The sequence below is a fragment of the Alligator mississippiensis genome, chromosome 13, assembly GCF_030867095.1.
Source record: "Alligator mississippiensis isolate rAllMis1 chromosome 13, rAllMis1, whole genome shotgun sequence".
In the NCBI taxonomy this organism is placed as follows: domain Eukaryota; kingdom Metazoa; phylum Chordata; order Crocodylia; family Alligatoridae; genus Alligator; species Alligator mississippiensis.
Window position 1 is genome coordinate 16,891,535 of NC_081836.1, and position 25,801 is coordinate 16,917,335.

The window sequence follows — 25,801 nt, forward strand, 5'->3', positions numbered from 1 at the left end:
AAGTGCAAGATTCTCTGCTGGTCTCATCCAGGGCTTGGCAGGAGCCCAGGGCAGAGCTGCAGCAGTTTTGCTCTGTGATGCACTGATGCATGGTTCTGAACCCAGCGGTAGACCCTGAGGCAGCTCAGGGAATCCCATGTTCTCCCATGGAGGTGTCTGCAGAGTGGTCGAACCGCAAAAGCTTAGGACCATACAAGGGAGCCGTGACCATGGTTCCAAAGCTGGTCCCCAAAGCCCTTTGGAGCAGGCCACCCCTCCCACTCTAGGCCCAAACACCCAGCATGGATCCTCACCAACCTGTAGCAGCCAGCAAAGCCTAAACGTTCACTGGACTCACTCTTTGCCAGGCAAGGATAATGAGGATTTTTGCTTTCCTCCCTCACATAGCTGTGGTCCTTCTCTGAGGATCATCTGTGAATTTCTCTGCCTTTGCAGAGGCAGGACATTGGATGCACCCTGATCTTCCCTGTGTCTTACCTGTGGCATGGTACAAGGTGTGTGTGATTTGTGTCTCATAAAGTGCTTTCTGGCTGTGCTGCATGTGAGGAGCCAGAGTGGGCAATGTTTCAGATACATGGTGTTTGTAGGGACTGGGTATGGCAGCCTTGGAGGCCTCTCTTGTCCTACCTTCCCATGTTTCTTAGCTAGATCACACTGATGCTTCAGTTGCTGAGGTCCACTTCAGAATATCTGGGAGTAACTATTGGCATCAGAGCAGCTTCTCCACTGCTGTGGAAGAAAGGCACAGAATGAACTGCACAAATGGGTCAGGCCCTCTCTTTTGTAGGAGTTAGGTCTCAAATTCAAAGGCACAGTGCCCACGTTTCTCTCTCAGGTGAGCCTGACCTAGAACACAACAGGCAGGCTCTCATGGATGTGGTTGCCAAATGCATGTCAGAAATGATTAGTGTGAAGGAGAGGGGAAAAAGCATCTCCTTCCCTGACATTAGGGGACAGGGAAAGGAGAGTGCGACAAAAGCTGTAGCATCAACCTTCAAGCCAGGGAGAGGAGCCAGGGTGGAGATGGGGGCCCAGCCAAGTTACATTCTCTCTCTCTTGCCACTTTTCACCTATGCAGCATTTTCACCTTCCTTCAGTCATGTAGGGCCTGGCTCCTGCATCCACACTGCCGCAGGGAGCAGAATGACTGTCAGGAGGTTGGAGTTGATTTGCAGCGGTGGCGCTGCCTCTGGTCAAAGTGTGTCACTAGTCAGGCAGAGCCCAAAGCCAGTAGAGCAAGACAGACGCGGGAATAGTCCCAGCCAGGCGTAGCTCCCAGGGGCCCACCCCATCACTGGCATAACTCCTCCCGCTCCTGTAATAGCAGGACGAGCTTGGTCCCCAGGATCTTGACACTGGAGACAAAGTTACTGTTGTTGATAGGAATATCCCACAGGAACTCGATCTTAGGATAAAGTTACACCCCCCCAAGAGAGCACGTCCCAAGATAAACCTGTTCTATCTGTCCTAGGCCATCTACACTGCTGATAGTTATTTGCAAGCAGACCCAAGCTTCTGAGTTGAGTGTTGCCAGTTCTTCTTGTTTAGACACAACCCTCTCACCTTTTATCATCATGGTGAGATGGGTGTGACACTCCATTCAGGCTCTCTGATGTTACAGGCAGGCTTACTTGCCTTGACTGACCTCTTGAGTCCAGAGGGAAAGGCATGTTTGAGGGCTGGCTTTCCCAGATGCATATGGGGAGCCCAACCTGAGTGGGGAATAGCTTCTTCAGCCATAGTGGTGTGCCTGCTGCCTGGGGGCTCTCCAGGAGACCCAGGAGGGACCTTGGCTTTTATTTCCTCTCATGGTGTGCCTGCAGCAGCAGGATGTGATTCAGTGAGGGTAGCTGGAGTTTGAGCACCAGGACTCCAGGTGCTTCTGTTGCTGGGCCTTAATCCTCCCTTCAGAGCACTTGAATTGCTGCTCTCAGTACTAGTGCAGAAAGGAGAAAGGTGTTTCTGTTTTCCTCACCCTTTCGTTTCTGCATCATGGACAGCAGTGCCTGGTCACTCACTGCCTCCCATATCCACTCTTTCATCCACCATCCTCCTCCAGATTTTCCTTGACCCTAGACCCCATCAGAGTCATTCCCACCCCATCCCCTGGCCTTGTAGGGAACACAGCTCTCTCCCCACCCATGTTCTTGCAGTGTCCTTCATACTGTCCCTCCAAACATCAATCCACCTTCCTGTTTGCGCTCAAGTTAAAAGAAAAGGAAGAAAAGGAACCTAATTAAAATCTAGATAACACACTTAAAATTATCATAGTGTTTAATCTTAGAAGAAATGTCTTTGACGTACTATAATTTAATTTTGTGACTAATTATAAACTAGTGAGAAAACCAATCTATTTTTTGAGATGAAAGATCATCTACTCTGGGAACTTGTCACAGGCAGTCTGATGTGCACTGTTTTTGGAATGAAACTTTTCCAGGTATGGTTACACCAGTGCTGTGGCTCAGTAGTAGTTCATGTTTCATGTTAGCCCTTTATTTTATAGATCTTTCTGTATATGATTACCTTTAATCACATGAGAAACCCCATTGCCTGAAATGACAGGGCTTTGGCACTTAGAATTGAGCACATGTAAATATTAGCAGAAGTAAGATTTAGAGTGTAAGAATAAACCTCTCTTTGCACTAAATCATGCAGGTGACTTTAGGGCTCAAGAAAGCAAAGGACTGAAAACTAGAATGAGGAGGCAGGGAATTATAAAAACAGCACTGGATTGTTTGCCTTTCCTAACGGGAATTGAATGTTTTGATAAAACTTCTTGAGATTCCAGAAACCCAGCCCAGCTCTACCACTGACCATAAAATGGTAAATATGTAATGGAAACATTTGTTTGGTTTTTTTGTTCATTAAAATTTTGTGGAGAAAAAAACCCAAACAATCATGAAAATACAGAACTTCTCCAAATTTCAGCCACCTGCATTGACAACTTGTTCTCCAAGGTTTTTGCATGTATTTCTCTAGTAATTAATTCTGCTCTAAGCCCAGACCAAGCAGGATTCTTCTGTGGCCAGGGCACTTGCAATCAAGTTCTAGCTTTAACCATCTTCATCGAAAATGGTTTTCAGAAAAACCTGAAGACTAGTGTTGTCTTCCTTCATTTAACAGCAGCATATGATACTGTCTGGCATGCTGGTCTTCTGGAAAAAATATCAGGAATTCTGTCACATTGGGTCACTTGTCTAGTTCAACTATTACTATGTGGTTGATGCTTTAGAGTCCACCTGGCCAATTGAACTAGCTTTTGGAGATCGCAAACCAATGGCCTCCTTCCCAGCCCTGCTACCTCTGGCATCTCCTTTACAACCTGTACATTAATGACCTGCCTGTGACTGGCTCATGAAAATTTGCTTGCGCTGATGACAGTGCCTTTGCCACCCAAGCTCATGACTTTTCAAATGTGGAACTCACACTTAATGGAGACATGAGACTGATGTCAGAGTACTGCCTAAAATGGTGCCTCAAACCAAATATCTCAAAGACTGTCTCAAGTATTTTTTATCTGCATAATGCTAGTGCTAATTGTGAATTCACTGTCACTTTAAACAGTCAGCCTTTCAAATTTGAAGCCCACCCAGTTTATCTTGGATTCATCTTTGACTGGACGTTAATTTATAAATCACATCTCCAGAAAACTGCCTGAAAAATCAAAACAAGGAATAACCTACTTACCAAACTTGCAGGCTCCACTTGGGGTGCCAATACCTCCATGCTACATTCATCTAGGTTTGGTTACCAGTCCTCAATAACATTGCTCCCCCTTATCTCTGCCACACAAATGCTGAAGTAAACTTACTAGCCAGACTTTGGGATAATACTATGCTGCCAGTGCACTGGGACATATTCCACCCACCAATAGCTTGGCTCCCCTCAAGACATCCAACATGGTCCACCCTTTCAAAATCTTTTGAATTTTCCTTACTTACTCAATGGCACGACAAATGGTGAGCACAAACACCAATCAATCACTACATCATCTCTGACCCTATAGTCAGTCAACCAGGATTTAACTGGCCACACTGTTATTGGTCACTTCTCAACCATTTTTGAACTGGACAGGGTCACTGTGCCTCAAACCTATACCAATGGGGCCTTCACAATGCCCTTATGGACAAGTTCAAACCATGACCCACATTGTTAACTCAGTTTCATTTATTGTGCTACCTGGTGGCCATCAAGCTCTTCACACTGGTGATGACATTGCCTTAAGATGGCTGAAATAATATGCTGAAACCACATATGTTACATTAATAAAATCTGCACAGGGTACTTCTGTGGCACCTTGTGTCTGGACTAAAACATCCCTACCCTTTGGAGAGATACAGCTTTCCTGGTACCCCTCATTCTTGACCTGCTGCATGCCCCTGCTTTACATCCCAGCCCTGCTATCTCTGAGCAGCCTTATTCTACTTTCCTAAATGTATATCCTAAGTCAAGACTTAGATCCAAGTTAAGGGGGATGGTACATTATTTGTATCGCTATGCTACTGATTATTTTGGAGCTAAATATAAATCCTTATTTTTGTAAACTGGACATTTTTTTTCCTAACTACTGTGGATATTCCACTAAAAACTGTTCTTGTTCCCATCTGGCATCACTTGGAAAGAGGCAGGTAGTGCAACTGAAGAGGAATGAGTAGCAATTGTTGTGTAACTGAATATGATGATGGTGATGATGATGATGTAGGTCCTAGGAGCCAGTGGGTCTTAGAATGGAGAAATTAGCATGGGGTTCATTATCTAGAGGAATCAGCCTATAGAATATTCAAAGCACCATTAAGTTCTTCCTCCATGAAGTAACACTGCAAGAAGCTGATAAATGGCTATTCAGTTGTTTAATGCTAAAGCCCAAAGTCACAGATCGTAAAACCATAGAATCATCGAATATCAGGTTTGGGAGGGACCTCAGGAGGTCATTTAGTCCAACCCCCTGCTCAAAGCAGGGCCATCCCCAAGTAGATCATCCCAGCCAAAGCTTTATCTAGCCAGGTCTTAAAAACCTCTAAGGATGGAGAGTCCTCTCTGGGTAACCTATTCCAGTGTTTTAGTACCCTTTCTGGTCAGTTAATTTATTCTCAAGCCTCTTAATTAGTAGGCAAATATTGTTATCTTCCTAGAAGGGGGATATCACTTCCCTACATATTGATGTACAGGAGTCTTGCTCTGGTTTCCTCATGTACTGTGCACTAGAATGGAAAGGGAAGGAATATCTTTTCTCGCAGACCACCAAGAGTCACTGGAAGCAAAGCAAATGTTCTTGTTTCTTTTCAGCACTGGGCACTGAGTTTCCTTTTGGTCAGTGGCATCCCCATTCCCAGCTCTAAACTGCAGAGTAGTGTGTTGCCTAGACAACTGAAACGCCTACACATCGCTATTTATTCTGAAAGATGTTTTATCTTATCTGCAATCATGAAACCCAGGGAAAATTGGTTGTCACATAACATCCCCTTCTACACAGTGATAGGGCTTCACATGCCAGTCCCAAGTGCCACATCTTGAGGGGGGATGATAGCCAGTTGTGATTTTTGCCTGGCCATCAGGATGTCCTTTAGAATAAAGCTCCCTGACCTCACATCACTCAAAGGTATTTTAAAATAGAAGCTAACAGGGATACACACATTGGGATGGGGTCAAATGCCAGGCAGCCAGCTATTGCCACAGCAGCAGTGCCTGTAAAATGCTTAGCATCCACCTGATAGCTGAGGATATGGTCCCTGCCTTTTGTGCATGTATTTCAAGGGCCTGCTTGCATCTCAGGAATGAGTCAGAGGGCTTCTCCCCATGGCATGAGTACTCTGTACTTGTTGATTTGAATCAGCATGTGTTAATTCCTGTGAAACATCCTTAAAAGTGGCTATGGACCATTTGGGGGTGTTCTGAGCTGTGTCCCTATCTATACACTGGTACTCCTTTTCATTGGGTTAGTACCAACATGTCTGCAGGCAGTACCAGTGGCTGCAGTGCTCAATATGCCTGCATTTTTGGCCACACTGGGTGCTCTCTAACTGTATTCAGCCACATTCCTATCAGCAGGGAGGCAGAGCCAGCTTACAGCATGCTTGGATACAGTATAGAGATGAATAATGCTGAACTTGGGGGTTGTATTGGTGCTAGTTGCTTGGGGACTTTTTCTAACGTTACTAAAATAGAATAACAACAAGATATAATGCCAGATCCTCGGTTAGTTTAGATCAACACAATTCCATCGAAGTCTATGTAGTTGTCCTGATTTACATTATGTGAGATTCCAGCCCTCTTACTTTAGCTTGATAATATCACAAGTGAACAAGGGAAGGAGGAGTACAACAACCCTCCACATTCCTGTAGGATGTGAATCCAAAACCACTGGTGGGCTTGGTTTTATCATTGGGAAGATCAAATACAACAGCTGAGGTTTGGCCACAAGCAAATTATGGCTGGTCTGAGCTTACTTCCTATCATTCAGAGGCTATTAATAAAAATGCATCATTTGCATCCTGTTTCCTTCTTGAGAAGCAGCCAAAGAGTGAGTGCGTGCGTGTGGCATGAGAATGTATTGCTCAAGATGGATACACTGTCAGAGGGTGCACTGCATCTTCCTTTTCCTGCAAGGAAAATTTTCAAATTGTATTACAGGGTTAGACAAAAACTGAAATTGAGTCTGACATGCCATTAGAATGACAGCAGGGCTATGAATATTATTAAGGTGAATCTGTATTTAATGTTCTCATTGAAAAACCAAACTCCTGACTTCAGTCCAGCAGAGAGTGGGTGTTACCTGCCGAGGCATCGACATGCAGCATATAGGAAATGTCCTTTGTGCAGGAACACAATTACTTTCACATAGTAGGAACAGTAGATCCATGATTCCAAAATGCAGCAGGGGACCCTACTGTGGATTTGATTCCCGAATACAAACTCTGATGAAAATCCCATTAAAAAACTGCAGCAAGTGAAACAACAGGTTTGAACTTTGCAAGGATAAACCAGCTGCTCTCATCTGCAGCCCCATTATGCCCTATCAAGACAGGACTTTAAGCATCTCATAGTTTTCAAGAAGAAGGCTACAAGCTGTCCTGAAGCCTTTTAGCCATGTTCTTGATAAAGCCTCTTGGAGCCTCATGAATCAGACTGCAATGTGGGAAGGAGACGTTGGGATTCCTTTGGCACACTTCACCAAGCAACCATCAAATAATAACCACTGGGATCACTCTTGACTTGGACCTGAGTCAAACCAAGAACACTGCAAAACCATCCAGTTACCCACAGGGAAGGGAGATGTAACACAGAAGCTCCCATATGTTCTTCCTTTCATACTATGCCATAGCTGCTCTTACCAAGCCTTCCCTGCCTCCATTCCCTACCCATTCTCCTCGTCCTCAGATCCATGCTCCTCCTAGTCACTGCTCTGCCTATCCCTGTCCAACCACTCTCATTGCGCCCTTCCCCCTGCTTTCCCATCAGTACTAACTTGGAGCACCCACAATCAGCTCCATGCTTCCCTCCCCATCACCCTTAGGCATGGAGACTTATTAAACCTATCTGTAATGTCACACTTCCTTTCCCTCTTCTTATGTGAGTCCTACAAGAAATTAGCTGGCCAAGGATGGTTAAAGGAGAAGAAATGGTTTTATTTATTTCAACACAAATAATTATTAGGATGAGTTGGACTTTGCAATGGCTGAGCTATGGGATTCAGCATCTCATTTTTGTTACCCTTGTTCCTTGTTCTCCATCTTTGCAATTTCATTGGTAACATTTGGTGGAACAACTTTTCACTTGGTTTGTGAGCTCTTTGGGGCTCTTTGGGGATGCTTTGGGGCATCTTTTTCACATAGTGACTTTGAAATCCCAGTGGAACCTCATGTTGTGAGGTAGTATTAGTCCGACCTTCCAAACCATTTGTGCTCTAATACTTTGACCCATCAGATGATGCTACACTGTATCAGATATTGTTTTGTTTTCTTAATCAGAATGGAAAGTCTGTCTTAAATTTTCAGTGGAGCGAACAGTAGAACAACAGGTCTTCAAAGGGGTAACAGGCTTACCTTTCACCTTTTGGTTAATGTGAAAAATCAAATGTGAACACAATCAAGATTTGCAGTTATTTTTGAATTTCAGGGGCCAGGGTGGAAACACATCTTAGAGGGATGGAAATCTGAGAAATGGGAGGTATATTCCACATAGATGGTTAAAAACTGAGTTTTATTTGAGGAAAAAAATCTAAAGCTGAATATTTTTCAAAACCAACATAATTTCTTTTTGTCTGAAATAGAGGGGGAATGGAGAAGAGTGAGGAAGGGAAGGGGGAAGGGAGGAGACATGGTAAATCATGATGGGTTCCGGCTTTTTTGCAGTTTAGTTTTTGGGTCAAAAATTGGAAAATTTCAAAAGAAAACCAAACATACTTTTGGAAAAAAAAAGGTTTGAATGAAACATTTCAATCATCTCTGAGGAAAAAGAGAAGGAAAATCTGACTCAAGGTAGGAAGGAGAGTCTTTGAACTGCAAATAAGTTGAGTCTCAGTGTCTGGGAGTGATTCTCCTTCCTCTCCTTTCCTTTACTCCTGTAAAAAGTGAGTATCCAGATTCTCATCTACCAGAAGAGGCTGGCAGGGTTTTTCATGTCCTTTGTTCAGGCATAAATGACCTCACAAACCACCATGCAAAGTAGGGTTAGGTCATTTATCTATTTAAAGCTTTCATTAATTCCTGCAGACTTCACTGAAAGCTTTCCTTGTGTAAAAGCTGAACAAAAGCAGTGTTAAGGTGTTAGGATTTGGTTCCATGATCCTTAATAAAAGCAGATTTGTATCTCAGAATGGTGCTGAGCTGATTTACAGGTAAGTGAAATGAGCATCAGCTTGACCAAGGAAAAAGGTAAACCCGAGAACTTTGCAAAATAGAAAGTAATTGAAAAAGAAACAATGATTCCAGCCAGAAAAAGACTAAGGATCTTAGAGCAAAATAAAAATGGCGTACGGTGATAATTCAGTGCAATTTACAGCCATTCATTTTATGTACAGAGAAAGACTAATTAAAGGTAAAGTGCACAGCATTGCTTTTCTTTTATTCCCTGTAATAGAACAGGCTCCTTAAAAAAGCCATAGCACAAGGTGCTCTGCAGGAAGGCAAACTGTTATTTAATGATGCAATGTACAGCGTATCACATTGCTTAGCCATGCAGGTCAGGCCTGCACGCCCGCTCTGGGAGTAGACGCTCTTTTTGAAGTGCAAGCGACCTGATTAATAGTAAGTGGGTTACACGTTCAGTGCTAGAGTACAGCTCCTCTCAGGCTGTAACTTACTGACTAACACATCTGCCTTCCACATACTTTCTTAAGAAAAAATTGTAGAACTGCTTAAAACTTCATGTCCCTGGCCTATTTGGTGTGAACTCGGTTTAAGCCTCTGATCCTGCCAGCTCTGATCATTTGTGATGTACCATTGGCAGGCTGGAGTGTGCCCACTCTGCTGACCTGTCGCATTCACTTTCATTTCATAAAATGCTTTACAGCATACTAGATGTGCCGCATGGAAAGGAAACACAGACCCCTATTTTAGGCTCACTTAACCCCAGAACTATGAGAAGGGAAAGACCTGCAAGGTTGACTTTCCTAGATACACTTGACAAGAGACAGAAGGATGTAAACAGGGATCATTTAAAGAGGTGAAACTTGCTGTTGATAAGTTTATTTAAAGTCCTGTTCATTTAAAGTCATAGAGAGGAACTTCGCTTGTTTGAATGGCAAGGGCTGCCTTGGGTTTTAGTTTGGTAGTGCAGCCACAGTGAGGCTGGCAAATTGGATTGGTAATTTGAATGAAGACTGGTACATCTCCAGACTAACATCTTCCCTGTATCCATTATGTTTCCAAAACAATTTTGCCATGGCTGACAGAAAGGATTGGTATTCCTGGAGATCAGCATCCTGAGACTCTGAAGCAGCACCACATTTTGTTTCCTTTGGGTGACTTGCCTTATGGTTTCACTTCTGGGAGTTTGGGGTTGGGTTTAATTAAGCTGTAAAGGCAGATCAGCTTTGGGAGGCTGTGAGAATGCTGCATGCAGGGAAACTGGAACGTGAGTGAGAGTCATTTTATTAGAAGGATCCTTCAAGTTACAGGAGAAGTGCATGTTATACATAGATTCACTGTCCTGTGTCTGAGTTCAGCAGACTCTTGCTATTGACTTCTAATTTATCTCGTCTCCTTATTTCTAAGAGACATGGGGTTCAGATAAATAAGAAGGGACAGGAGAGAAAGGATATTTATTTGAATTAGGAAAATAGTTCTGTAAGGAAAACCAGCATTTGCTATGCAAAATTCAAAAGATATGCCTTTAAAGATAAACCACATATTTAAAGCTGAGGGTAAGAATCAATACAACTGCATTAATGAAGGCTTCTTGGACAACACTGCATATTGGCCATACAGGGAAAGAAGAGGGACCTGTTACTCTCTTGCAAAGGGTTATACTTCACAGCTACACAGTGGACCCTAATCGTGTGTTTCATACAGGCAGACTCCTGCACACCTAAAAAGCATCCCTCAAGTGATATCCCATGCAGGCTCAGGGATCAGAGCCATTGGGAATAGCTTTTAGTGGGTGAATTCAAACTCTTTCTGCCTCAAATATTTTCTTATAATTAAATCTCATTAACCCAAAAGTTTTCTTATGAAACTGGCCAGCCATGGAGATGCATCTCCTCTGTTTGACTTAGATATACATTCCAAAATAAAGAGCTTGAATACAGGCAGTGTATCTGTTATGCATGCTACTAGTTCATATCCAATTCAGTGAAGAATAATGAGTTCAGGAATATACACACCTTGGCTGTACTCCTAAGGACTGTTCATAATAGGACCCATTCTCCATTTATTCAGAGCATGACAGTGTAACACCCCCCCGCCCCCCTCCCCCAACTGGCTGTTGATTTTGGGGTGTCCCAGCTGAAAAACCTGGATTAGGGACTGTTAATTTGAATGAAGATGGGTACACCCCCAGACCAATATCTTTCCCAGATCCGTGACAGTTTTGCCATGGCTAATGGCAAGGATTGGTATTTCTAGAGATCAGCATCCTGGGACTCTGCAGCATTCTGAAAAAAAGGGGCTGTAATATTTAGAAAGGGTAGCAGTATGTTCTTATGAAGCTACTAAGCTGACTTTCCCTGTATTTCTTCTGAACTGGTTATCAGATTTTTCCTCTCAGTTCAGGTGCTTCCGGCAGGTTGAGCTAATGGATATACAAACCTTGTTTTCTAATCTGTCATGTAAAGCATTTTCTTTCTATTTTGCTAACACAGTTCAATGTTTGTCTGCAGGTCAGGTTGCCCAGTAGGAAGCCATGCTTGGATATTAATAGCCATGTTTCAACTAGCCATGGATTTCTCCACCTGTGAATCTGTAGCCCAAGGCCAAGGGTTTAGGCTCTGGCAGAGGCCATCTCACCGGCACAGATTGTCCCATAGTCCTTTGTGGAGTTTTAAAAATGGACAGCAGTTGCGGATTCTCAGTCCTTTCTGGAACCATGCTTCTTTTCATCCTGAATGGTCTGATCAGCAACTACAAACATATCATTCCAGAAGGCCACACAAAACCATAGACCAGTTTTCAGGCCTTCTTTCTAAAAGCATGCAGTCTCAGCGCTCTACTGCAGCAAAATCAGCCCCTTCCATTGCAGATGGGAACAAGAGGAGTACAGAGCTGCAGACTCATTTGAAAAGGGGCAAAAGGCACCTCCGAGAAAACAGTTTTGATCACAGAGACAGCAGGCCCACCACGCTGCCTGAAGTAATTATATGGGGTCCAACAGGAGATGAGGACTCCGTAGAAACCAGTACGTTCCCTGGGAATTATGGCACCACCACCACCACCACCACCGCCACTTTACAAACAAGAACAACTACTGTGGCAACCACCACTACTACTACCACTTCCACGACTGTACAGTCTAAAGGGTTCACAGCATCACCCGGGCCAGGGAGTAAAACACACAAGAACAACCCTGGTAGGATTAGCACAACGGAGCCTCATTCCATCCGCAATAGTGATGAGAGGGATGCTACAGCGCCAAAAGACAATTCAGGTATTTTCTGTCTGTTTGTAGGGGTTTGTTTGGAACTCGTGACATGGGACAAGTCAGAGTGAAGATCATGTCGTGAAGGGCAGCAGTTTTTTTCTGTATGCTGTTCATCATTAATGAGATGCCCACATGGGCCAGTACCACAGTGCTAAAAAGGTGCAGTGAGTGACTATGTCTTTACATTGTTTTTAAGTATTGAGGTAATTTTCAGACAGGGTAGTTGCATAGCTCTGGATAAAAGACAAACTGGCCTAAATTATAGTCTTAAACTCAGATGAAACCTTCCTTAAGATTTTTTAATAATTTATTTAACTGCTTGTACATGCTTTCAAGTTAATTTTCACTGCTGGATTTTGGAGGGGAGCATTCTTGCGGTACTTCTGATCAGCCCAGCAAAAGAAAGTACTGGATGGAAACGTTAAGAAAGAGTAACCTAATAAGGTTTGGAGCCTGGTTTGATTAACTTAAAAATTTCGGGTGAAAGTATCCAAGCTTTGTGGGGTGGGAGGTTTTTTTTATCCCACTAAAGAGTTTTTGCTGTCCACTCATTCCTAGTCCCCTTCATATTTTACTAATCATACACCCTTGTATACTGTATAGCTGCTATATTTGTACTGCAGATGCAGACTCTGTATGGCACACAAATCTTCACCATCTCAGAAAAGTGCAGTAATAATCAGTGTATTTCTGTGGTATATTATTACTGGATGATCTGCAAATAGCATACATACCTTTTAGCTGTGGTGACTGCAGGGGGAAAAAAAAGTGGTCCCCCCCCCCATGTTCTTTACTTAATTTAGGTGTAGCTTTTTGTTGTACTGAAGCATTCAGCATTGTCTGCTAATGTTCATCTAATTATTGTTTTCTGCCTTGCAGTAGCATTTATTTCTCATGCAGACTGGACATGAAGGTTATTTTGGTACAATTTGATCTGGTAGACAGATAAAGAAATATACACAGTGCTTTGATGGAATAAGAGTCCTTTCTCTTCATGACTTCCCTTATTTGTTCTATACAGAAATGCATACAAGTGATTTTTTGTTTGAAAGGTATCCCTGGGTATCCACATGAATGTGTCTTTGCAGAAGTGTTCGTGGCTTGTCTTTGTTGGCCATCTCTAGTGTTCTTTGAGAGCTTGGGAATAACAATAACATTGCTTGACTTGGGTGGCCAGATCTACCAACTTATAAATACTTTAATAGTTACACAAGCAAATCATGGGCTGTAATATTCCTTAAGCATATTGGTAAAAAGTGCACAAACAGGTAAGAGGCCTTGGATAATTTATGAACAGAGAAAAGGGATAACTCCTTTATTAAATTGTTTATGGTGAATTGTTTACCCATAGCAATTAAGGGTTGTGAACTTGCAAACTTCACTGATGAGTTCGGTTCACGATGACGATCTTTTGTGAATGCTAGCCTGGGATCTCAGCAGCACGTACATTATATTGCCTTAAAATAACCCACATGCGCAGCCCTTTGCATTCATTCCCTGCCAGCACTAAGGGAGCTCCGCAGGGCTTCAGAGAATCGGCTCCTTGGTGCTGGGGTAGGATCAATCTTTCCAGTATGTGCTTCTTCAGCCTGACAAATTGCTGGTCTATGAATAGGGTTTGTTGCCTGTATGATAATATAAATACATTGCAGTGATAATAGTCAGCATCATCTTCCTCATCATGTATAACTAGTTTTTCCTTTGGGTAAGATTGCTGAGGAAAACCACAATGATTTTGGAGTTAGACATATGAGCACTCTGAAAATAAATGAGAATTGGATTAATCATTTTCATGTGCAGCATATGCTAGGGGCTTACAGGGAGTTTGCCAGTTATCTCTATAAATCTACACACCATCACCATAATCAGATTTAGGCCAGCACTCATTTATTGCAATATTTTGAACCAACACTATTTGGACATGGATGAGAAAGGAGGTTTCCATTTATTTCAAATTATATTTATTATTATTAATGCTAAACTGTGGGATAATATGAAACTTGGCAAATTAATTTAGAGTGCATGGACTATTACTAGTTTAATGACAGGTGCTTCTTTAATGAAAAATTATAGATTTCATAATGTAATCTCAGTCTAGATTAATTTTTCCAGACAGCCCTCTGCAGGAAAAAAAAGGAATGTTGTTTCTAACTTCAAGAAGTTATTAATGTCAGTGAAGTCTCTCAGTCTATGCATCAGTTGAAATGTTAACATCAGCTGGCTCTGTTAGAGACAAAATATCAATCACAGTCTCTGGCATAAGAAATCTAATCAATTCACACTAAGACATCTGATGAAATGCTACAACTTCTCCAAACCCATACTTGCTGATGTTGTCTGCAAAGCAGATAGTGCCATCAAATCCTATTGTTATTAGCAGTCTTCACATCTGTAGCTAACTACATTTCTACGCATGCATTTGAAATCAAATGGGCGCCTTTCCCACATATTTGTACTGAGTAAAGTTCTGTTTATTGCTGTGAATTAATTACAAATGGCATAACACTGTCAAAGGATTACAGAGCTTTGTTAGGATGTTGAGATATCAGAGGAATGAGTCAGAGGAGATTCTTCCTCACAGATGACATAGATTATTTGTCGAAAAAGTGACTCATGGTTCATTATCCCTGCCATGTCAGGGTTTGTTAACTACACTGCCAGTCACTGGTTCGGGATCCAGGACTTGACTTAGTATTATATTTATGGTGCCTAGGTCAGGAGTTTGCATTTGACTTCTTGCATTCTCTTTTGGTCTTTGCATTAGTTATACAATGCTTTCTTACGATGCCTGGAAATTACTGTCTTGCATATGGTTTACTGAATATCTACAACATAATACTGCCACTTTGGTAATGATATCTGACAGGTTTAAGTCACTGTAAAGAAAATACAATAATATATTTCTGCTTGAAATATCAAGTGACCATTGTTAATTGTCATTTCACAAACTAGCCTTCAGCTGAGTTCTTTCCTGCCTGCTAGGATAACAGGGAAATGATCTCAGTAAACCCACTGAAATACAGAACTTGAATATAGATGTGGGCTTGTTATTGTCCCTTGCCCCATTATATTATTTGCCCTACTTATGACATTTGTCAGTCTGTATACTGCCTTCTGCAGAGCCATTCAGCTTTGAGTGTTCGCTCCTGTATTTGCTCTTATTAATGGGTGCATCTACACTTTCATTAATGTGATTTAGGTAATGTGCATTGAATCTAGTACCTCCACTGTGAAGTACTAGAAAAATGTGCATTAGCCTATTTTAATGTGCATTAGCTAAAGAGCACAGGGTTTTTGTGATGCTTAAATGTGCATTAAAATAGCCTAATGCACATGAAAATGCAAGCATAGATGTGCCCAATAAAGCCTACATTGATTTGAGCAGGGGCTCAAAATTGCATTGGTAATGAACAAACTTCACACAGTTCATTTGTAAGTGGTGCTGCCCACTATTAAACAACTGTTAGAGCAGGTCACTTGAAGCAGGACTCCAGGGTTCTGTTTCTAGCTCTGATACTAACTTAGAAATCATTGGACTGCACCTTTATAAACATGCACTTTTTACCCTCCAGAGTCTGGGTCTCTGTGATGAATTAATCTGAGACTGGGACCTTTTAAGAAATCTCCAAAACTTATTGGTTTGGCCACTTAGCTATTTTGTGTGGTATTTTGATACTCCTACTCTTCTGGGTATTACAGCCCCCTTTTGGATATCTCAGACTGAGCTCCCAGAATTTAAAGCACCCTATCTCATTACAAGGTTCGTTGGGCTTCTATTCTACCCACGAGAGCACACCAACAAACTCTCCCTATACCAGAAGAAGGGTGTTTGTGCCCCAAATCTTGCAAAGAACAATCTTTTCAACTATTTGGTCTAATAAAAGATATCACATCTACCCAAAGAACCTGGTCTGCCTATGTCCTTAGACCAATAATCCTATCTCATTATACACTTTTGAAGATGTAGGTCTCAAGTGATAAGTTTTAGTAGACCAGGTAAATAGTTGGGGAAATTGCTCTTTACAAGCTTCTGGGAACAAATACCCCTCTTTAGGCATAGGGAGAGTCTGCTGGTGTTTGAGTAGTCTTTTGGGTGGAATTCTCTTGGGTTCTCTTCTCTTCCACCCAGACTCTTAACTTCCTCCTTCAGCTGTGCAATTTGTGCCCTGTTCTAATGGACATCACCTGTGAAAAGGAAAGAGCAAAATCCAGAGCCTCAGCTGTCTATTCAGCATCTGAATCTGGGGTTATCATCTCAAGTACCCCTTGGACTGGGAGACTGCAGAAGCTAAGTGGTTCTTGAGGGCTCTGCAAGAGACACTGGGTTTGCAGAGCTTGTGCTGACATACTTTAGAAGTCCCTGCCTGGCTCTGCATCCAGGTAGGTTGTGCCCAGGGACCTGACTTTCCAGCCAGCTTTGTCCAATCTCTCAATAATTTCCTCCCATCCCTACCCCAATTCCCCAAAGGCTTAAATTCAAGGAGTGTTTCAGAGGCACCTGGGAGTTGAGAACTCTCCAGCTGACTTTAATCTTTTAGCTCTTAACTCTCATTAGGGAGTGTTTCAGAATGATTAGAGTTTTCACTAATTAACCTCTTTTGCTGAATAAGTGAATACAATAAACCACTTTCAGTGGCTAAAGGACCTTTTTGATCTTAGCCTATCTACTCTAAATTGAATAAAGCCTAAACTGTGAATATGCCTTTGTTTTCTTTATCCATATTAAGCACACTGGCCACCTCAGAGACAATTTTTGGAAGCTTTCCACTCAGTTCTTACTCACCTCTAGGTTAAGTCCCTATGAAAGCTTGTAATTTTTTTTAATCAGAAAAAATCCCTTCTGTAGATATGCCATGGCTCCTGACTCAGCACTGGATCAACATACAGTGAAACATCAAGTCCAAGATTCTGCAAGGAAGGTGGAACAAAAATGTTTGTAGGAACCTGGCACATCCTAAGAAATGAAAGGGAAAAAGGTACACAGCATCTAAGCCAAAGTCTAGCAAAAGCTTCTCCCAGACTCCCAATGCTAGTTTAGGGATTTGAACTGGTGTAAAAAAGAGAAGCTGACAAAATAAATATTGTTCCAGGATCTAATCTAGCCTCTAGTTGAAAAAAAATCCTATATCAATACATATTACTATTTCAACCTCTCAGCTTCCCATTAGAGCTGCAGATAATGTGTCAGGCCCTGTTGGTTTGTTCTCCTTGCCTGTGATGTGTGACTGATACCAAAAATTTATATGCTGCAGCTGCATTAAACTAGAAGAAACATTATAGTAGCAGTGGGTCTCCCTCCATCCCCCGTCACTTCTACATGCAAAGGAAGCAACCAACTGTGTTAAGCACTGACTAAAGTATCCTATTTTTAAAATAATGATATGCATCTATAAGACTTCACATTTTTCAGATTTTTCTACTCTGTTCTATAAAGCTGAGAAAGCTGAAGTGTTCAAATTGCTCAGAAATACCATATGTTAGAAATAAAGACTAGGTGACTTGTCTGTACTTTTTATCTGGTTCAGCAGACATTACAAATCATTGTCTTGTGGTCTTGTTACATTAGTGCTACAATAGGCAAAATGGATAAGCAAAGAGAATTTTGCTTTCAAGGCCAAAACATTTCCTTTTTACAACAAACCCAGAGAGAAAATGTTTCTTTAATTTTTTTCTGCCTGAAAGATTCAACTGAAACTCTGATACTTGGGGAGATCCATGTGAAAAGGCTGTGCTGCAGAGCTGCAAAGAGATAATGAAACTTAGCTGCACTGTAGCTACAACTGTTCCCTTCTCCCACACCTATTCACAGATTCTGCAAATGAAGTGCTGTTGAGCTCTTGACAATGTCTCTCTTTCTCCCTGTTTTTCTCTCTCATACATGAGCATGCACACACAGATTGGGTCATTGGCTCACCTTGGTATACAAATACAGTTCCTACTCTTCAAGGTTTACCATGGGATGAATAGTGTATGTAGTAATATGAGTCAACAAAGTGATTGCATGCAGGCATTACTACTCTCTTGAAAAACTTTGTATGGATCAGTTGAAAATATATCATCCATTCTGTCATACTTAATTTTGATTAAGGGGTGATGTGAACAGAATAAACTGATTGGTGAAACTACTCCGATCTCAAATCCAATGCATTAAACACTTTATCAATACCAAAAACTCCAAACAGTATATGAAGGTATCGTTATGTATGCATGATGACTTTGCTGGCCAGGTGTTGTCATGGCACTGGGGGTGCAACTGCAGTAGCTGGATGTTGTTTGCTTCTCCAGCTTCCCAAGTGTTAAGCTGCTTCTTGGCTATTTATAAGTTTTTTACACTTTTTTTTTCTATGTGATTGACAAACTTCTGTATATGGTTATGCCACGGGTTCCTGCCAGTCACCCCTGCACAGTGGCTATTTCCGCAGTGCTTTGTTACCCACATTCTGTTTTTCAACTTTCTTATTGCTAAGTAGTAAGGCTGTGCGAAGCTTTCAGTGCTGATTCGATTTGGAGGAGATTCAGCCTGATTTGGTGGCCGAATCTCCGAATTGAATCAGGGGACCAGTTAAAAGGTCCAAATCAATTCAAAGCTCTCCAAATCGATTCGGAAAAGATTCGGAGCACTTCGGCGATTCAGGTGGTCCCCACTGGCTGCAGCAGGGAGCTGGAGCCGGACTCGGAGCTGGTAAGTAGGGGGCAGGGGCAGGAGATCTGGAGGAAGGGGGAGGGGAACGTGGGGGGACCCCTGCCAGGCCCCATCCCCTGCCTTCTCCCCCAGCCGGCCAGAGCACCCCCTGACCCCCACCCACTCTCCCAGCCCCCACTGTGGCTACCCTGCCTGGCCCCAGCTCTCAGCTCTTTAAAAAAAGCCCCCACTCACCAGCTGCTGCCAGGTGGGGGGGGCAATCCCTGCTGCCCCCCACTGCCCCATGACATGTGGGAGTCTCTGCCATGAGCCCCCCAACCCCTGCCCGCTCTCCCAGCCCTCCCCCAATGGCTGCCTTGCCCGCCCCAGCTCCTGGACCTTTAAAAAAAGAAAAAGCAGCAGCCCCAACTCACTGGCTGTTGCAGTGGCCTCAGGTCTTGAGGGGCTTGCGGCAGAGTCCCCCATGCAGCGCAGGGCAGTGGGGGGCAGCGGGGATCAACCCCCCCCCCCTTACCTGGCAGGAGCCTGTGAGCGGTGCTTTTGTTTTTTTTAAAGGGCCTGGAGCTGTAACAATTGAACAGTAAACACTGGAGTTATAAAAATAGAATCACATCCATTTATACTGGTTAGATTACAAGTACAAAAGTTACTATGGTCAGTTATGGACTGGTTCTACACTTCATTATACATTTCATTAATGGTTACAAAAGTTAATGATTGCATGTACACGAGTACATCCTTGCCCAATGTATACGATGAAGGAACTGCTTTGAACAGGTTGGGTAGTCAATACAAAGTAACAGCTACTGACAATCATATCTAGACAACCATTCACTGGATTCAGGGCATGATCCTCACACATGAACCTTAAACCTTGTTCCACTACATATTCCTCTAAATTCAGTTTTCTGCTGGTTTCCATATTGTGTTATCCATTTCCTAGATGTAATGGGGATAAGAAAGGGCTCATTTAGTCTTAAATCCAGTGGAACAGCGTGGTAAATCTTTTGGACTTATGCTTCTGCCAGAGTTGAAACATATGCAGTACTCATGGTGTCCCTTTCATGATAGTTGAAATTAACTAAGTTGCACCATGCCATGAGCCAAGGCTCTCGGGACAAAGCAACATCTCACACAATTTTCAGAATTTCGTCTGGTAAAGTACAGCTGTCTCCTTCTTGGATTATGGCAGCTACAATAGTTTGGACCCATCCTTGACTCTGAATGCATGCCAAGACCAAGGGCACATTTTCCTGGGCTACTCCCAGTGCTTTTAACAGAACTAGATTGTCTTGCTCATTGACTTTCTCCCACTCTGGCAACAGGCTACCAGTGAACCATTGGCCCATGCCCAGCTTAATCAGTGACTAATCTAGTAGTGCAGCCAAATCTTTCATTTGAGTTGACACTGCCACTAGCTTATTAGCCAGAACCTCCACATTCATAGAATTAAGGGTGCCAAGTCCAGCTCCCACTCCACCTAACACATTGACAACATCACATTTGGCATGTGAGCTCTGATGCCGTGGGTACTGACTCTGCAGCCAGCTAATCCATCCAGTCCCCAACATAAGGGTAAACACTGTGCAACTGGGCTTTACAAAAGAGACATTGGTGGAGTCTAATGACAACATGACTTTCTTTAAAGATCTAACAGGTTCAATGATTAATTCCTGCACTTGTTCCTTCTTGACTACCAATAACATTGGGCGTGAGAACAAGTACAATGCGAAAAGATTCAGTATACCCACCAGATCCACTAATTATCCACAGACCTCCGTGATCAGGAGTCAACGTGATATTCAGCACTCTCGTTAGCCATGAGTTTGAGGTGGTGTCATTATCATTACAAATACCATATTTTTGAGTATATCAAGTTTTATCCATGCCTGCATCTGAGAATTCTGTAGAGTCTGGTGAGCTTTTCCACAGGGTCTATTAAATTTAGAACAATGCTTTCCTTAAAAAAGTTGGGCTTAAATTTAGGACATCCCACTGGCTAAATTGCATAACTGTGGAAATCTTTTGTCCAACAGGACACGCTTGGGAGCTTGTCATCCAACACCATGACTTGGTATTAGGCTCAGGTTGTGGTGGTTTGAGCTTACTGTGGACTCATATTAAGTGCTGGGCAAATGCACAATGCTTTCTGTTCTAACATGTAATGCCTCCTGACATTTTAGAGTAAAGTTAATCCAACACGGGAGGCAATCAGTGCAGTTTCTTCATTCACTGTCACTATTATCTCCACTACACTCCCACAGCTCAATTCCTTGGTTGATGGCACTATCCCATTCACTCAGGCAGCATCCTATGCTTAAATTCTCATGTAGGTGACTATAGACTAGAGGTGCACTGATACACTGGTATGATATTGGATCGGTACTGATATAAAGAAAATTGTCTATATTGGATATCGGCTTGATGGGGCCAATAATTTGACCAAGAAATGCCCTGCTGTGCGTAGCCACAGCGCAGCACAGAGCAGAGCCAGCAGTGTGGAGAGCTGCCTCCAGCTGGTAAGTCAGAAGGAGAGGGGGGAGGGAAGGGGTGTGGGGGGAGCAGATCAATGCCGCCCATGGTGAGGGAGGGGGCATGTGCTGCTCAGTTGGGGAGGAGGGGGGGAGGCGTGAGACGGAGACCCAGTTCATTGGGGGTGGGTGGGGAGGTGGCTCCCCTGCTGCTTGCACCTCAGGAGGGCAGTGGGGCTTGTGACCCCAGATCTGCACGGCAAGGGCAGGCCGCAGCTGCAGGGTGGACCCAGGGCTCTTCTTGTTGGGAGATAGGCTCAGAGCCTTCGGTGGTACTGGGAGGAGGCTGCAACCATCCCAGATTTTGCCGCAGCTCCACTCCCAGTCCCATATTACTGCCTACTGCCTGGCACAGCTACGGCTTTTCCCAGCACTTGGGTGGAGGAGGGGCATTTAGCCAGGGCTGTGCCGGGTGAGGGCATGAGGCTGGGAGTGGAGCTGTGATAAAATTTGGAGTGGCTACAGCTTCTTCCCAGTGCCACCAGAGCTCACTTTGAGCCCAGTGCTGGCTCCAGCTCCAACCCATAGGTGCAGCCCGCCCCGCGCCATGCAGATCTGAGGGGCACATGCCCGCCCTGCCCTCCTGCGGTGCAAGCAGTGGTGGGAGCTGCTCCCCCGATAATCCATGGCTCATTCCCGTGCCCTACCCCTGCCCCGCCTGGGCAGCGCCTGCCCCTGCCCCCTCCCTCACCATGGGGGGGTGTTGATCTTCCCTCCCCCTCCCCTTCCATCACAACAGATTAACCAGCTGATGGCAGCTGTATTGGATCGGTATCGGCCAATATGCCTTCTTAAATATCAGTTATAATATCAGCCCCCCAAATCTCTATTGGTGCACCCCTACTATAGACCATGGGGTGACCATGCCTGATTGCCTGTCTACCTTCCACCCATCAGGCAAGATGACCCTTGGGGTATCTTTATCATGAAACAAAATAAATACTAGAAATTTAGGAAGTTGGGGAAACCCTGGCCCAGATGGTCTGCCATGAAATGTTTTGCCTGGGACCAAGCCACTTTTCATTTTGTAAGGCAACCATGATGGTAGTCCAAACTAGGATGGAAGTAAAAACAACTTGTCTCTTTCTCTGGTGAATGTTCTGTAGGAAATGCATCCTCAATCTGCAAAACAAAATGAAGATACTGTCAAGGCTCATACCTCGCTAAAAATGTCGTTACTGTTATTAGAAGCATTGTCCTGTTTCCAAGCCTTTCACTGTGATGCATGGATCCATTTTAATTTAATTTCTTTCCCCTTTTACTGAATTTCAATTTGATACACAGTGGGGCCATCCTTAATTACAGTTGTGGTGGGTCCAACACAGATGGAGCACAATGCGTGGGCCTTTTCTCGATAAGCCCAGTACATGACCAGATCACCAACACCCCATTCGACAGGCCTTTCAAGCAGCCCAAAACACCTGTCCATCTGATCACAGCCTTCTTTTCATACTGCAGTAGTCTACATTACACTTCTACCTCGAAGGGATCAACTGGCTTTTTCTTTGCCTTCCCTTCCTGTTTACCCTTCTGCTCCTTAAAATCTTTCTTTGGCCCACTATTAGTAAAGGTAACTGCAGCTACCTTTCCTCCTTTTCTTTGTTCCCTTAGACCTGCTGCCCAATTTCATAACCTTTTCTAATCCCTGCATAATATCCCAGAGCGGAAGTTCTGCTGCTCCACCTCCCAAACACACTCGTATACCCACTGAGAAATCTTATACTAATGGTTCCTTAAACTCATCCCAATTAAAGTTAGGGTTTTTGGGGGCTGTTTCTGATGAGTGGATCAGTCGCTATATATAGCAGCTTTTTCTGCTCCACATAAGCATCTGATCTCTCCCTGGACTGCTATCTCTCTTCATGAAACAGCACTGGCACCGGCTTTTCAGGGAAGAACAGTTCTAGTACCACTACCTGCACATTTTCCACTAACATCACTGACCATGGGGGGACCCCTGCCAGCCCCCCTGACCTCCCACCACTCCCCCAGCCCCCCCGACGTCTGCCTGCTCCCCCAGCCCCCCCCATGCTGTCCCCCCCCGCCCCAGCTCCCAGTACTTTAAAGAAAAGCCCCTACTGCCAGGCAGGGGGAGATTCCCACTGCCCCACACTGCATGAGGGGGTTTGCATGAGCCCCCCAACCCTCCCCCACCATGGGTGCCCTGCCTGGGTCAGCTGTTGCCCCTTAAGAATAAAACAAACAAGAAAAGCCCGAGGACTCACTGCCCCTGGTGCAGCCTTCAGGCTTTGTGGGCTTGTGCAGAGCCCCCCACATGGTGCAGAACAATGGAAGGCAGTGGGGATCGCCTCCCGCCAGCAGGAATGGTGAGTCAGGGGGGGTTTCTGTTGTTTTTTTTTCTTAAAGGGCCAGAGTTGGCACCTGTGGGGGGGGCTGGGGGAGCAAGGTGGGGGACTTGGGGGGCTCATGCAGAGCCCCCCATGCAGCATGGAACAGTGGGGGCAGAAGGGATTGCCCCCTGCCCAGCGACACCTGGTGATCTGGGGCTTTTTTTTTTTTTTTTTTTTTTACAAGTGCCAGGAGCTGGGGCAGCCATTGCCAGTCTGGGAGAGGGGTGGGGGATGGGCCTGGCCTAGCTGATTGGGAGATTCGGCTGCTGCCGAATCTCTGGATCAGATTCGGCCAAATCGAATCAAATCACTGTCCCCCGTATCAGCCAAATCTGAAGCGAATACTAGACACTTTGCACAGGCCTAGTTCCAATCTCTGTCCATTTGTGCCCACCCAGGGATGCCAAATCTGTTGTACTTAATTTTGATTAAGGGTGGCGTGGATGGAATAAATGGATCAGTGAGACTATTTTGGTATCAAATACAATTTATTAAACACTGAAGCAATACCAAAAACTCCAAGCAGTCTATAAAAGTATCCGTATGTAGGCCTTCCAAACGATGTGTGATGACGTGGCTGGCCAGGCGTTTTCACAGCACGGGGGGTTGCAATCACATTAGCTAGGTGTTGTTTGCTTGTCTGGCTTCCTACGTGTTAAGCAGGATATTTATAAGTTTTTACAACTTTTTTTTTTTTTACATGATTGACAAACTTCCATATGTGGTTATACCACAGGTTCCTGCCAATCATCACTTCACAGCCCCTATTTCCCCATTACTTTGTTACCCACATTATCTTTCAACTTTCTGACTGATCAGTAGGTTATTCTTATTGCTAAGTAGGTCATCTAAGTAGGTCAATTAAGTAGATCAAGCCCACCATGCTACATGCCCCACATCCAGCTAATGGTGTCGGTTATGTGAAGACCTACAATTAAAGTACCCATATACATAAATGATGCCTTTGCTTTTCAGTGCACACTAGCAGTAGCAGTTTTGGGTATTTCCTTCGGGATTAGGAGTTGCTACATCCCAGGATATCATCTTCCATCATCTGGTCATCAATCCCAGATGTTATTCCCTGCCCACCCCCCATTTGATTTCTTTAATAGTGGGTCTATATCCAGTGTGGCCAGGCAATACATATATTGCTATTATTAGCAGAAAAACTATATAGATATTGGTGAGCGTTATTAGTAGCCCTGTAAATGCACTGCATCTGCTTCTACTTACAGAAACTAGAAGCTCATGGAGGTAGGATCATGGGACTAAATTAGTATTGAGATTGTTAGCTTTAAATAAATACATTACATGTGATATCCTCATCATACATCTCACTACTGTTGTTTCAGAACCCAGGTAACCAGGTTGAGGTTTGTAACTGGCATGGATAATTGGGAGTCAAAAAAGGCTTCATGGCTCAGCTGTAGCCATAGCTGTTCATTTTCAGACTTTTATACTTTTGAGAGGGGAGGATTACTCTATAGAAATTATGATTCATTTTTTTGTCCATGTCAGGCAGACTCCCCTGCTGCATGCTCAAGCATCAATTCCCAAACAGCCATCTGCTCACCTATAAGCATCTGAATAGTTCCACTGCAGTCTTTTGCTCTTGTTATTTATTCTAGTACCACATAAAAGCCCCAGCCATGGACCTGAATGAGAGCCAAAGGTTTCCATTTACTGCTTTTTATGATGGCTGTCCTTTGCAAGGAACGGTGAACAGAGCACATATTCACTTAATATGGTGGCCCACAGCCTTTTCCAAACCAGGACTCCTCTCCCATACTCTGTCATGCATGCACAGGATGAGCTTGTTTCTACAGTCCCTCCAGACGTGTACTAGCTGTGCCTCTACTTTTTGGCAGTGGGAGCCTGGTAGCTCTATTGGTTGGAGTTTGGGCTTAGGCTTTAGCAGTACTGCTTTCAGGTAGGCTCTTCCAACAAACCAAAGAGAATCTGAGCTTATGTCAGAGACTTCCTCCCTTCGATTGCTCTGCAGAAGTTTTCAGCAATACAGGGCAAATTTTTCAAAACATGGTGTTTTTTCTGAGCCAGCCGGGACACAGGATGTCAGGGTCCTGGGGCGAGAATGGAAATGCAAAGCTCATCATCACCTCCATACTTCTGGCATTTCTGGTTTCCCTGGCCATCCAGGATTTCACTTTGCCTGCAGCGCAACACAGAGTTTCCTGACACCA

The 25,801-nt window shown here is 43.8% G+C and overlaps 1 protein-coding gene across 2 annotated transcripts in view; it reads left to right on the plus strand.

Moving 5' to 3' along the window:
• AJAP1 (adherens junctions associated protein 1) overlaps positions 1 to 25,801 on the plus strand; it is a 140,096-nt gene that overhangs the window by 41,825 nt on the left and 72,470 nt on the right. For both annotated transcript variants that reach the window (XR_009456396.1, XM_059716882.1), the window contains exon 2: positions 11,318 to 12,081. Coding sequence is in view for 1 of the 2 variants with exons in the window: in XM_059716882.1 (XP_059572865.1) it covers positions 11,318 to 12,081 (764 nt within the window). In the remaining variant the exon portion in view is untranslated. The remainder of the gene's footprint in view (positions 1 to 11,317; positions 12,082 to 25,801) is intronic.